The 14,214-nt window shown below is 45.4% G+C and overlaps 1 protein-coding gene across 1 annotated transcript in view; it reads left to right on the top strand.

Annotated features, from left to right (window-relative positions):
- The window catches only part of OFD1 (oral-facial-digital syndrome 1), a 46,598-nt gene that overhangs the window by 7,360 nt on the left and 25,024 nt on the right, over positions 1-14,214 (top strand). The window contains exons 5-10 of the mRNA XM_006835695.1: positions 2,306-2,413; positions 5,686-5,822; positions 6,307-6,480; positions 8,265-8,371; positions 10,481-10,600; positions 13,994-14,067. Coding sequence (XP_006835758.1) covers positions 2,306-2,413; positions 5,686-5,822; positions 6,307-6,480; positions 8,265-8,371; positions 10,481-10,600; positions 13,994-14,067 — 720 coding nt within the window. The remainder of the gene's footprint in view (positions 1-2,305; positions 2,414-5,685; positions 5,823-6,306; positions 6,481-8,264; positions 8,372-10,480; positions 10,601-13,993; positions 14,068-14,214) is intronic.

The following is a 14,214-nucleotide window of genomic DNA, read 5'->3' as shown; positions in this document are numbered from 1 at the left end:
TTAACAACAACACGTATTATGGACAGAAAGAGTCTCTGAGAAGCATATATCAGAGTGGCCTTGAACTTCTGAGGGAAATAGTTGGTGGTGGCCTGCAGTGTTTTCTGCTGTCACCAATTAGCGTATATGTGGTCATTATAGTGGGGAGTGACGTCTGTAGTGGGGGAGTTGTGTGGTGTATATTCCATTCTGTGTGTGTAGAAGAAGTGCCAATAAGGGGAGGAGAAATTTTACATGATCAGCAAGAAAAAAGAAAAAGGCCCTTAGCTTTGCTCATGCAAAAGTTAGCAGTCCTTTCAACTTTGTAAGAAACGAGAAATTTTTTTTAAAAGCTTCTAAGTTCAAAGTGAAAGAAAACTAGAAAATTCTGCCCATATTCTGTAATCTCACTTTCCGCTGATAAACCAGATATCATGTTTATCATGGTTATCCTTTCGGTTTTGTTATGAATATGAAAGTCTGTAATTAAAGCACATATACTCATCAATGGAGTCTAGTATAGATACAATTTGCAGTTTGCTTTTTTTAGGCACCATTATGTCTTTGTCTAACCCTTTTTAGTGGAGCCCTGTTGGCACGGAAGGAGAAGTTGTTGTTAAGTGCCGTTGAGTCATTTCTGACCCATAGTGACCCTGTATAGGGTTTCCGAGGAGCAGCTGGTGAGCTTGAACTGCCAACCTTGCAGTTCAAACGGCTTTGCAGTCTGGCGCATTAACCCACAGCGCCACGAAGTGCTAGACTGCTAATCAGCAGTTCTTCAGGAGAAAGATGAGGCTTTCTGCTCCCAAAAGATTTGACAGCTTCAGAAACCCTGTACTGGGCTCACTGTGAGTCAGAATTGACTTGATGGCAGTGGCTTTTAAGGAATGCATTTAATTAGCTCCCTGTTGATGGGAGTTTGGTTGTTTTATTATTATTATTATTATTATATTGCCATTTAAAGCAAGGTGCAGTGCCTTTTAGCTCTTGTGAAAGTATAGCTATGTGTATCCATGGTTGTACAACTAATGGATTAAAGAATTTATATAGTCTGAATATATGTAAACTGACGAATCTCCTTCCCAAGTGAATGAATGACTGTTTTTCTGCTCTCTAGTCTACACTTCAGAGTCCCAGCGTGGCGCTGTGGGTTAATGCGCTAGACTGCATAGTCGGTTTGAACTGAAAGGTCAGCAGTTCAGTTTCACCAGCTGCTCCTCGGAAATCCTGTAAAGGATCGCTATGGGTCAGAACCGACTCAACGGCACTTAACAACAACATTAACAGTCAACACTTAGTTATTTCCAAAGTTTTAATCTTAGCCGTCTTATACAGAAAATATGGTCTCTTCATTGTAGTTTTAGGAGAACTAGTGGTGTAGTGGGATTCTGTGTTGAACTGCAAATCACAAGGTCAGCAGTTAGAATCCACTAGCCTTGGAAACCATATGTTGTTGTTGTTAAGTACTGTCGAGTCGGGTTCCAACCCACAGTGACCCTGTATAGGGTTTCCAAGAAGCAGCTGGTGAACTAGAATTGCAGGCCTACTGGTTCAAAGTGGACTTTGCAGGCTAGCGCATTAACCCCCAGCGCCACACCAGGACTCCTGGAAACCCTATACGGGGTCGCTATGAGTCCAAACACAACAATTGCATTTGTGATTTTGATCATGTTTATCTGACATTATACATTATTTTTCTGCAAACGCTTGTCCATGTCTTTTTCCATCATTCTGTTTTTTTTAACTGATTTGCAAGAGATCTTTGATGTGAAGAAAATCAAAATCTGTCTCCGTATTGTTGCATATTTTTTTTTCAGTATGTCATTTGTCGTTTGACTCTGCTTATGTTTTATCATACTGTATGTAACTTTTTCCTTTTTATATAGTTAGATTGATAAATGTATCTTACTGCTTCTAGGGTTTTTTTGTTGCCATATTTGGAAAGGCCTTCCCTTAGAAATTATTTTTAAAACTTAATGTAGCAACAACACTAGTGAGGTATGCACACCATTGAATGGTAACATTTACCAAAGGATGAAAATCAGAACGGGGTGGGGAAGGTGGGGAAGGAGGAGGAACACAGGGAGGAAGTGGGGTAAGTGGGGTTACAGTGAAGAGACTGCAGTTGAGATGAAACAAAGTGATTTGTGGAATATAAAACTGAAGATCTCTGAAAACCATCACTCAATTCATAGTAAAAAGTTAAAAACAAAAACAAAAACAGAAATCTTCATGTAAAAATGGATGTGAGGAAACATGATTGTCTAAACAATGAGTAATGGCTGCTTGAAATCTGAAACAAAATGGTATACATTGTGTTTTTCAGGATTCCTTTTGCAGTTTTTGAAAGAGATGGTAGACTACCACCAGCCTAAAGAGAGTTGTGATGTGGAAACTCAGACAAGCCCAGCATTTCCCAACAGAGATTCTCTTGGTAAATAGAGCCTTCTTTTCTTAGTTTTAGTTCTTCTGTTTTCTCTTTGAAAGAATTTACCTGAATTACCCTATTATGTGAATGCTCCTTTAACTGGAGAGATGCATAATTGTAGTTTGCCGGGGGAATTCATTTCTTTTGGAATCATATGACTTGAGGGAATCTGGAATTGCTATAAAATGGTGATGGTGGTGGTTATGGGCCATTGAGTCAGTTCTAACTCATAGCAGCAGAAAGTCTCATCTTTCTCCCGCGGTACTGCTGGTGGGCTCGAACAGTTAGCAACCTAACACGTAACCCACTACACTACCAAGACTCCTAAACAATTGTGGTGGTGGTGGTGGCGGCAAAGTGCCGTCGAGTCAGTTTCAACAATGGTGGTGGTGGTTGTTGTTAAGTGCCATTGAGTTGGTTCCAACCCATAGCGACCCTGTGTAGGGTTTCCGAGGAGTATCTGATGAGCTTAAACCGCCGATCTTGCAGTTCAAACCGACTTTGCAGTCCAGCACGTTAACCCACAGTGCAACCCCAGGTCAGAGAGGTAATAATAGTGTCATCAGAACCTAACTTTCCTGAAGATGATGAGACTCACTGTTGACACCTGGCTCCAGCCTTTACCAATTCCATCCATCACCAGCTGGCTTGCCCTCAGTATGCTCACAAGGGAGCTTCCAAAAGTTCATAGAAAAATGCAATCATCTTTTCATTCCAAATCTCCTTGAACTTTTGGAAGCCCCCTCATACTACTCTGGGTTTGATAATGAATGGACTGCAATGGTCATACAGAATTTGCAGGCCATACTCAGTTACGTGGTTTCTGAAGGAACAAAATACAATTTGGGAGCAGGATTAACAGGCTACAACTCAGGAATCAGGACCCAGAAGCCTGTAGACAAAGTCTCCATTCCCGTGCAGGGCAGCTCTCAGCTCCTCCCAGAGGCTCTGTCACTGGGCCCCTTCCGAGCCGCCTGCTATCTTCAGTTACAGCCCTTGACCTGCTCTTTTAGGAGGTTCTTTGTCTCTTCTCTCTCTTTGCTTCTTTCTGCATTCTTCCTTATGCTCTCTGATCTCTCTCTTAAAAACCTCTGTGCAAAAAAAACAAAACAACAACAAAAAAAACCCACACGAAACAAACCAGAAGACCTCTGCATAAGACTCCCACCTGGGCCACAAACTCACCAACCTCTTGAACCACCCCAGAAGCCAGAGACACTTCATGTGCGTAGTAAGCAGAGCTGGGCTACATCTCGCTTCATCTGCAAGCCCTTGCAAGGTGCATACCAATCACAGGGTGAGCTGAAGCCCAGAACCAGACCCAAATACCCAGGAATGTCAGTCAATCTGGACAAAAAGACCAAAGCTGCTGGGGTAGAAAGGAGGGCAAAGGTGACTCCTCGGGGCTTAGGGGGAAAATCTCTCAAACTTTTTTTCCAAAAGAACCAAGACCAAAGGAACTCATTTCACCCCACCTGCTCTCCAGTGTTGTCTGGGTGCTAGGGCTGCATTTTCCACATCAGGTAAGGCTCCCGAGGCCCAGAGACACACATTCTTCCTTTTTTGTTGTGTTCAGCCTCTGTTCTTATGTCTGCTCCGGATTTATTTTACAACCACGAAGTTGAAAAACCATAGAGCTGCCATTGACCTATCACTGGGTCCCAGAGGAAGAGCAACTTAGAAACATCCCATCTGTGTGAGGACTGACACGGACTCCATGGTCCAGAGCTTTTTCCACCATGCAGCCTTTCTACACTCTTGTCCTTCCCTTTAGCTTTGTGCTTAGTAGGTAACCCACCACCACTGCCATGGAGTTGATTTGGACTCCTAGCGACCCTACAGGACAGAAGCGAACTGCTCCTTAGGGTTGCCGAGACTAAATCTTGACGGGAGCACACAGCCTGCTCTTTCTTCCTTAGAGCGGCTTGTGGACTTGAACCTCTGCCCTTGAGGTTAGCATCCCAACACTTAACCCATGGGATGACCCAGGCTCTTTAAGATGGAAAATCTCTGGTTAAAATGATCCTTTATATGATTATTCGATTTCATGGCTCTTCCTTACTAATAAGTAGTACTACTTTACCTTTTACCATGAGAAGTTCAGAATTTGGGAACATTTTATGGTATAAGATTTAGGCACATGGAGGTTCCATTCCATTCGAGACATAGTGCATACATATCATGGGCGTTGCTGTCTCATAATGCCAGCCATCTGTATAGTTTTCATTGTCGTGGTAGCCACATTAGGAAAGGTAAACAGAACCAAGCAGATGAAGTTGGTTTTAGTAATGTGTCTTACTTCGCTCAATATAGCCAATTTATTATTTCAGCATGCAAGCCCATTGCCACTGAGCTGATTCTGACTAAGCCCAGACTGCCGGAGGTTTCTTCCACAGGATAAAAATTTGCCAGTTAGCACTGGGTTTACATGCTGAGTCGCTGACATCAGCTTCGTCTCTAGCACTTAAGAACATGGCTCTCTGTTCAGACTGGCCTCATTTCCAGCGCTTCCTGGCTGCATGTGGCCGTATTGGTCAGCCGAGTTCGAAAGTATTGAGAACCACAGAAAAGTAGGTGGCAACGCACATCTAAAGTTATGCCAACCAGAGACACACGTGCCCATACTTTGGTCTGTTTCTGACAGCGTTTTTTGTTTCGTGGTATTCCTGGTGGGCATTGTAGTCAGGTCTACATTCTGCTGCTCTAGGTTGAATGCCGACCCATCATTGGTTTGAAGACCACTGGACTAGGGAGAAAACGCTGGATTGAGAGATGACCAATAGATCTTGTTTTAGCTCCAGTTTTGCCATTATGTGATTGTTTTACCATTTGGAAATTACGTAAGGTATATAACCATCTGTTTCCCTATCTGCAGAGTGAAGGAGTCCATTTTCAGATCAGCATTCTGAACGTGGAAATCAGATTTCCAATCAAAGAGCTCTTTGCACTGGCACTAAGAGATGGGGAAGAGATTACACTGTTGTTTGACTTCACTGAACTCTTTTCTTTTCCCCTCAACACTCAACATATGGAAAAATTGGGAGCATTTTACAGTGGACACTTGTATGCCCACCACCTAGAGTCATCATGGTTACATACCCATTACACTTGCTTCATGGTTATCTGTCCAGCCATGAATCCATCGTGTTTTCTAGATGCAGCTAAAAGTAAATGGCAGCCATCCCTAACTCTCTTCTGCTCTGAACAGAGGCCTGCCTGGTCTTGTGCCTGGTCACCTTCCTCGATACTAATCTGATGTCCTGTCGGTTTCTCTGCAGCTGAGAAGCTTCGACTTATTGATGACCAGTTTGCAGATGCTCGTTCTCAGCGTCCTAAGTTAGACTCTTTAGAAAGAAAGCTAAATGAATATAAGCGAGAAATGGAACAGCAACTTCGGGCAGAAATGGTTCAGAAGGTATGCCTTCTCTTAGTGGTGCCAAACAAGGGCAGTTCTTTTGCTTGTCTTTTAATGTCTTCTTCTGAGGTATACAAGAAAATACCTAGAGCCCTTTGTAATGAATTGGCAACAACTGTTGTTGTTTGTTGTTAAGTGCTATCAAGTCGGTTCCGACCCATATTGACCCCGGATAGCATTTTCAAGGAGCTGCTGGTGAGTTTGAACGGCTGACCTTGTGGTTCAGATCGACCTTGTGGTGGAGTGCTTATCCTGCAGCACCACATCAGGAGTCCTAGGCCGCTGCAGTGTTAGGCATGTTACTTTCATTTTCAATTGATGTCCTTTCCAAATGCCTTTTTAATCAAGCCTACCAAATGATGAATTGAGACTGAATATAATCGCTGTGGGCAGAGCATTAATGTTAACCCTACCAGTGGAAGAGAAATGGGTTGCTTTTTCTGTAGTCATAGATACTTAACAGTTCTTTGTGGTCATTTGGCAGTTGAAGTACTTTAAAGACACAGAACTCGCAAAGGTTAAAATGGAAGAGAGAAGAAAATATGAGAAGGAGTTGGCTGCATTCCAGAATGATTTTGAGAGAGCTTGTCAAGCAAAATCTGATGCACTCATTGCTCGGGAAAAGAGCACCCTTGAGCGGATTCAGAAGCATCAGGAGGTAAGATCGGAAACTAATTTCATGGGTGGCTTTTCCCTGCAGTTGGAAGGTGCTGGAGAGAGAGGAGATCATTGATCCAGAAGACAAATGGCAGGATCCACCTAGAACAGTATCCACAGACGTCCTTCCTCCGAAACTGGTGGAAAGGGTGGTGGTGGATAGGAGGAGCAGGCTGAGATGATGGAAGTTCCAACTCAACAAACTGCATCCGAGGCCGATTGGAGAGTGTGGCCGAGGGTTTGTGGAGAGGAACCAAGGTACAAAAGAGCTGCTTGTGGGCGAGGGAGGAGCAGTGCTCAAAAGCAGAGAGGCCTGACTGAGCAAAGGGCCCCATCGAGATGGGGAGCCTGGGATTGGAACTGACCAACCTGAGTGCTTTCCGGTGATTTGCTATTATAGGGGGGGTGGGCAGAGGGCAGGGGGTGGCCAGTGAGGGTGGAAAGATTGCTGTGCTTGGGGAGTGAAAGTTTTTCCGTGGAGAAACTCAGCCTATTGTATTGAAGATACTGGGGTTTAGCTGGGTACCCCAGGAGAGCATAGGGTGAGGGGCTGCTGAACTAGGGGAGAAGAGGGGAGGGATACAAAGATAAACTACAGGTCTAGGGAGACTGCCAGGTGGAAGAAGCTGGTCAAGGGTACACAGCGAGGCAGGCTGAGGTTTCCTGAGAAGACATGCAGCACTGTAGCGTTGGCTGTCAGTGGGAGTGGAGCCGGGGGCTCAGGCCTGTGGCCACATGATCCAGTCACCAGGAGGTGGAGAGACCGAGTGTGGTGTCTCCTCTCGAAAACCATGTTCCTTTCCTAGAGTCATGTCTTAGCCCAGACTGGCTTTGTGGTGCTGTCCCCAGTGCCCATGATAAACTCTGGACAGCTGCAGATGTTGAAAATCAGGGGACTTACTCTGAGTGCCACCACTTGCTTGGATCTTCTCACTAAGACCTTGTTCAATGATAATTCCCCCTCCCCCCGAAAGGCTCATTTCAGCTCTAAAAACATGAACATTTGCGATGAGGGGATTTGGTTTAGATTAACAGCTTCTTACCTACCACTGGCAGACCCAAATTCCTATCTGGGGACCAGATAATCTGAGGGTTCTAGAAAACAACCCATGAGATGGTTATAGCCACCTCATAAAGAGTCCTCCACCTGGACTGCCCTCCCCTCCTGGCCCTGAAAGGACCAAGCGGTCCCTGACTCACTGGCTGACTTTCTCAGACCTGCTGTGTACCAGGTGGTGATCTTGTGTTTCTGTCGGTTCTTGTGGTCACATTGGAGTGTAGCGAGCTGTGAGCTCCTCTCTGACTGGATCGTGAGCGCCTTAGCGGCAAGGCCTGGATGTGCACACCTTTGCACATCCAGCTCCCGGGGTGCCATTAGCCACATCAACCCTGGCTGTGTGTACATACGTCGTGGATGTGTGGCTCGTTCAGTCAGCTGAACAGACTGGGGCCATGCTGACTCTATTCTGTTGATGTTCTCTTACTGGAAGCCCAGCTGCTTTACATGTTAGTGAATGAGAGACGCCAGTAAATAAAATAATTAGACAAGGGATGTCAGGAATATAGGATAGTAGAGCGTACCAGTCATCGGGAGGGAGAAATTTCCTCTGAAAATAGAGGCCAAAATGATACCTTGAATTAGAACCGTTTGAGAGCGAAACTGCCACCCTAGAGGCCTGTACTTTGGGACTTTTTTTTTTTTTTTAATTTGGATAGAATATTAGTTAAAATCTGTTTTTATTTTCCTTCACCGACTGGCTAAAAATTAGTGCTTTCCTTGTACAGATTGAAACGAAAGAAATTTATGCCCAAAGGCAAGTTCTGCTAAAGGATATAGACCTGCTAAGAGGCAGAGAAGCTGAGCTGAAGCAAAGAATTGAAGCTTTCGAATTGTGAGTAATGTGTGTCCATTTTGGATCGTCAGAATGGATGATTCCGATGAAAAAGCATTACTGAATATATGTCTAGATAGATATAGTCTAAGGTCCTTGGTGGTGAAGGGTACAATTCCTGAGTTTTTAAAAGTACAAGTGAAGCATTATCCAGTAGTCATTGGTTATGAAAGGTGGTATCACCTAGTTTAGAGGAGCTATAGTTAAGCATTAGGCTGCTAACACCTGCCAGCCACTCTGTAGGAGAAAGATGAGGCTGTTGGCTTTGGTAAAAATTCTAAGCCTTGCAAACCCTATGGGGCAATTCTAGTCAGAGGGTCGCTGTGAGTCAGAAACAACTTGATGGCAGTGGGTTTTTGCTTTGGAAGAATTGGACATTAACATGAAAGCAAGATGAGACTGCATTATTGGGGTACAATAAGCCCAAACAAAATGTGGAGACTAATAACTGATGCCTTAACAACTCTCAGTTGGGGCCAGGTGTTCTATTCGCGTAGTTGCCATTGCGTCCAGGGACAGATGCCAGAGACCAGACCAAGCGTGCATCCTGTTCTCAGAGGGTCCTGGGGCTTGTGGCGTGTGGTACTTAGTTTTGGAGTCCTCACAGATGTCTCTCTCTTCAGATCTTACTGACGATTGATCAAGCTCACCAGCTTGTTGTTGGTGATGGTTGGTGTTAAGTGCTATCAAGTCAGCTCCGACTCATAACAACCCTATATAGGGTTTCCAAGGAGGGGCTGAATTTGAACCGCCAACCTTATGGTTCAGATCAACCTTGGGGTCCAGCACTGTATCCCACAGCGCCACACAGTGCAATCAACCTTTCCCATTTAGAGCCAGCTATTCTGAATACGATGATGATGCCTGTTCAGTCATGGCGCTCACTCCAGCCAGCATCTTCGTCATGCTTCTTCATTTATATGCTGTGATTCCTTTTGTCTGCCTTACTCTTTTTGTCAATCCTGAAGAGGTAAATTGGATCAAGAGGGAGTACAGAAAAAGAACCAGATTTGGGTATTAATGTTGTTGTTCTTCAGTGCCTTTGAGTTGGTTCCGACTCAGCAACCCTGTGTACGGTTTCCAAGGAGTGACTGGTAAGCTTGAACTCCTGACCTTGTGGTTCAAACCGACCTTGCAGTCTTTGGGTATTGATACTCGATGATTATATGATTTCTTTTTTGCCTCCACTTCTCTTACTCCTTCCTGGTAATCTTCAAAGGTAAATAAATGTAGCATGTTGCTCTGCTAAGTAACCTGGTATTGTACTGGGTTACGAATTGGGCTGCAAACTGCTAGGTCAGCAGTTCGAATCCACCAGCTGCTCTCCTCAGGAGAAAGATGAGGCTTTCTGCTCTGTAAAGACTTACAGCCTCAGAAACCGGATCTGTATAGGGGCACCAGGAGTCAGAGCTGACTGAGTCCAACGCACACCACCACTACCATCACGGCTCTGCGGCTGTACGAATTAGTCAGCAGAGGGCGCTCGTACATAGAGCTTTTATCTTTTCCTGATTGTCATGCCTTCATTTGGGTGCCTGGGAATCCAAGTTCTCAGCTCTGGAATCGGGCTTGTGGTTAAAGGTTCGCTCTGGGGACCCATTTCTTTCTTCTGTACTTGGAAATCCTGATTGATCCATCTAACTTTGACTCTCAGAATTCACTTAGTGGATATTCAGTGACAAAAATGAAGCTCCTCACTTTAATATCCATATGGGAATCAGTTAAATTCCACACTGAGAAACAACAACGTTGAAGAAACAAGCATATCAGACACTACCTTAAGTTTTGTCTGTCATCTTGTAATGAATAACATCATTCTTTTTCCCCAAATTGATGATGACCATTTATCCATCATCTGTGACCATTTTGTAACTTTTTTCCTGGGAAAGCACTTTGGTCTTGACTCCTCCCACAACCCCCAGCGTGGAGTTCCAAGACAGCTCTCTCTGGGTCAGGTCAGAAAAGGGGCGGAACTTCAGCTCTTCCCATTTCTTTCCTGACATTGGTGGTGAACTCACGGTTGACAGTGGATTTGCTGTTATTTTCATTCTAAATGAGTTTGCTCCAATGTGGTATATTAATCTGTGTCTGTCTTTTTGCGAACTTCAGGTCCCAGAAGCTACAAGAAGAGCAAACTAAAAGCGTAGACGATGCTCTGAGGAGACGGGAGCTGAATCTACAGACGCTAGAGGAGACTTACGAGCAAAAGCTCAGGACTGAACTGCTCAAGTAAGCACTTGGAGTTTGTAAAGGAGTAATGTATTTGAATGAAGGCGTAGACCCATGACAGAAGCTGACAGTTTAGAGTCACATAATCTAAATACATGCTTTCAAAAGAAGTACTTTTCACTGTCACTGAAGGCGTCCATGAGTGTTTGCATTAGGGCAGTTTTAGAAAGAAGAATGGACGCCTTTGAATTAAGGCATTGCCAAAGAATACGAACTATACCATAGACTGCCAGAAGAATGAAGAAATATGCCAGAAGGCTTCTTGAAGTGAGGCTAGCAAGCCTTCGGTTCACGTACTTTAGTCATGTTATCAGGAGGGACTGGTCTCTGGAGATGGATATCATGCTGGTAAAGTAGAGGGTTAGAGAAGAAGATGACCTTTCCCTTCTGCCCTCAATTGAGACGGACCGACCCTGTGGCTGCGGCTGGTGTAGGAGCAGGTGGTGGTCCCTTCCGTTGGACATAGGTTGCTATGAATTGGAACTGACTGGCCAGCACCTAACAGCTGCAGTAGTTTACAATAGATACAGGCGAGCCAATCGCATCCTCTGCTCACCCTTCACTAGAGTTTCCCGAACATTTATTTTGAAGACCTGTGATTTGCTCAGCTTCCACAGCTGGTAAGCAGTAAACTTTGGAGTGATTATCAAGCTTAGTTATCATCTCTGCCCCACTAAGGTAGGAGCATTGAACAGCTTAGAAACAGGTCTCCTATGGCTTTAGACAAGCCTGTGGAGGCTTGTCTGCTGAGCAGTTTTCTAGAATCGGACGGAATAGGAAGAAAGACCTGGTGATCTACTTTTGAAAACCAGCCAGGGAACTTTCTGTGATCTCAGTGGTCCGATCCTGCTGGGCGTGGGGTCGCCATGTATCAGACTGGAAGGGAGCTGACACCAGCACCCGCATGACTATCACATGTGTCAGTGAACATGAGCTTTGTGTACCTTCCAGATTCGGCAGAACCAGAATCCAATCAAATGAAAAAAAAGTAAACAAAGCAAAAGAAGGAAAGGAAAAAAGGGGCCATTTGAGCGGGGCTCCCCTCTGGTCTGAACAAGGACAGTAAGCCAAATGGCAGCCATTCTCCAGTGCCCGGCCTGCGGGCTCGGGGAAGAGCTGGCTCCACTCAGCTGCTCTGCATGGGGCCTAATACCAGTCCGTAGCTGCTTTTTGCTGCCTTGCCCATCATTTCCCATCCATAGCCCTTTACTGAGGACAGACAATCCGTGGCTTACAAGTGTCTAACTTACCGGCAAATCCTGTTAAGTGCTGTCGAGTTGATTCCAACTCATAATGACCCTGCATAAGGTTTCTGAGGAGCAGCTGCTGGATTTGAACCACCAACCTTGTAGTTGGCAGTCCAGTGTTTATCCTACGGCACCACACCAGGTACTCCCAGGCAAGCCCTATTCGCCTTTCGATGGAAATTTGCCCTGAGAAGATTGAATCAACTCCTTGTTTTCATTGTTAAGTGCTGACCTCGTGGGTCAAACAGACCTTGTGGTTGAGGACGCATCCTCCAGCACCACACCAGGAACCAATTCCTACTTGCAATAAATCAATTCTTCATCACAATCACCCTCACTTGCAGCTTTGAAATCAATTTAAGAGCAAGCTAACCCTAACCACTGCCATCGAGTTGATCCTGACTCCTAGCAGCCCTGTAGGACAGACTCGAACTTCTCAGTAGGTTTTCAGAGCCTACTCTTGCAGGAGCAGACAGCCTCGTCTTTCTCCCATGATCTGCTGGTGAGTTTGATCTGCTGACTTTGTGGTTTTACAGCCCAATGCTTAATGCATAGCACCACCAGAGCTCCTAAATCATTGAAACCCAAACTTCAAACGTACCAGCCGCTCCCATGGAAAAAGCTGAAGCTGTCTGCTATCATGAAGATTTACAGCCGGTAGGTTTGAACTGCTGACCTTGCAGTTAGAGGTGCTGCATGCCTTGTGGTTAGTGGGCCAGGCCTCCTTGAAGTATTGAAAACTACGGCTGCGTAAGAACCCTGTGCACCCGTTTGCACTTGACCACGCTTTCTTAGGGACTGCCTCTATTTTCAAAGGTTCTTGGGTCTGAAGTCTGTAAAAAATACTCTGTTCAAGAAGGAATACCATCAGCTTTTCCATTTAGCCATCTAAAATGATGGCTTTTATTCACCTTTTCTATGGAGTGCTGGTATGGTGCTATAGGATAAGCACTGGACTGCTAACTGTAAGGTTGGTGGTTCAAACCCACCAGCCGCTCCTTGGAAACTATACAGCATTTCTATGAGTTGGAGCCAACTCAACGGCACTTCAGAACAATTCACATCGTTTATGTCAGTCTTTATAATAGCAAGCATGGAGTGCCCTGGTTAAACTTCTAGGAAGACCCCAGTAGACGCGTGTGTGGTCATTACTGAGCTAAGGAACTCTGGTAGTGTAGTGGGTTACCAGCTGGGCTGCTAACCATAAGGTCAGTGGTGTGAATCTACTAGTCACTCTGTGGGAGAAAGAAGAGGCTTTCTGCTCCCATAAAGATTTACATTCTCGGAAACCCTGTGCAGGGCTGCTATGAGGTGGAACCCACTCGATGGCACACACCCACCACCACCACGCAGACCAGACAGTTTGTGGCCTCATTGTGACATTTCCCAAGACTTGTAAGCTGTCTGCCTTGGGACTCCTCCTCTAACTCACCAGGGGAATGTGGGCCCCAACCCATCTCGGAACCCAAAAGCTATTGGAGAGACAGTGAAACCCTGGGCAAACGTGCCTCTGGGCACCACTGATCTTGATGTCCTATACTGCTGTCAAGGAACTCTCAGTGCTGAGGGGTGAGGGTGGGGTGGGACAGGGGGATTCAAAGTGACTGACTTGTTTTCTTTGGGCATTTTCCCACATCACTGGCGAGACAGCTGTAGACGTGTGTTTGACTTTTGTACTACTTTGCTCTTTCTGCCAAAGATAATTGCTTCCTGTAGCCTCACCATAATGTGGCCCTTCGTTTTGTGTAATTGATATTTGGGGACTCAGTTTACAGGACTGGGGCAGGGCTTCACTGGCCCTGTTATGTTCAGGAGTACTGATGGCACAGTGGGTTAAGTGTTGCGCTACTAACTGAAAGGTTGGAGGGTTCCAACCCACCAGTCGGTCTGCGGGAGAAAGATGAGGCCGTCCGCTTCCGTAAAGATTGACAGCCTCGGAAACCTTCTGGAGCAGTTCTCCTGTGCCCTACAGGGTTGCTCTGAGTTCAAATCCACTCGCAAGCAGTAGGTTTGGCCTTGTTACTGAAGTTGACGCCTTCTGTTGAGCACTCTTAGGTGCCTCTGTGCCAGTCAAGCTCACGAATCGCTGGTATCATGTCCAGAAAAATGACAAAGAAAACTCAGTGTTGGTCATTCTGATCCTCAGGTACCAACTTGAACTGAAGGATGACTACATCTCTAGAACAAACAGACTGGTTGAAGATGAAAGAAAAAATAAAGGTGATTCTTGGCCAGGGGCTGGGCGGGGAGGGGCAGGCTGTATTTTTCAAGTCTAATGTAAGGAGCTCTGGTAGCGTAGTGGTTACGAATCGGGCTGTGAACCGCAAGGTCAGCAGGTCGAAACTACCAGCTGTTCCGCGGGAGAAA

The sequence above is a fragment of the Chrysochloris asiatica genome, unplaced genomic scaffold, assembly GCF_000296735.1.
Source record: "Chrysochloris asiatica unplaced genomic scaffold, ChrAsi1.0 scaffold00018, whole genome shotgun sequence".
Taxonomy (NCBI): Eukaryota; Metazoa; Chordata; class Mammalia; order Afrosoricida; family Chrysochloridae; genus Chrysochloris; species Chrysochloris asiatica.
Note: the sequence above shows the minus strand (reverse complement) of the source record. Positions and strands in the feature narration are given on the sequence as shown.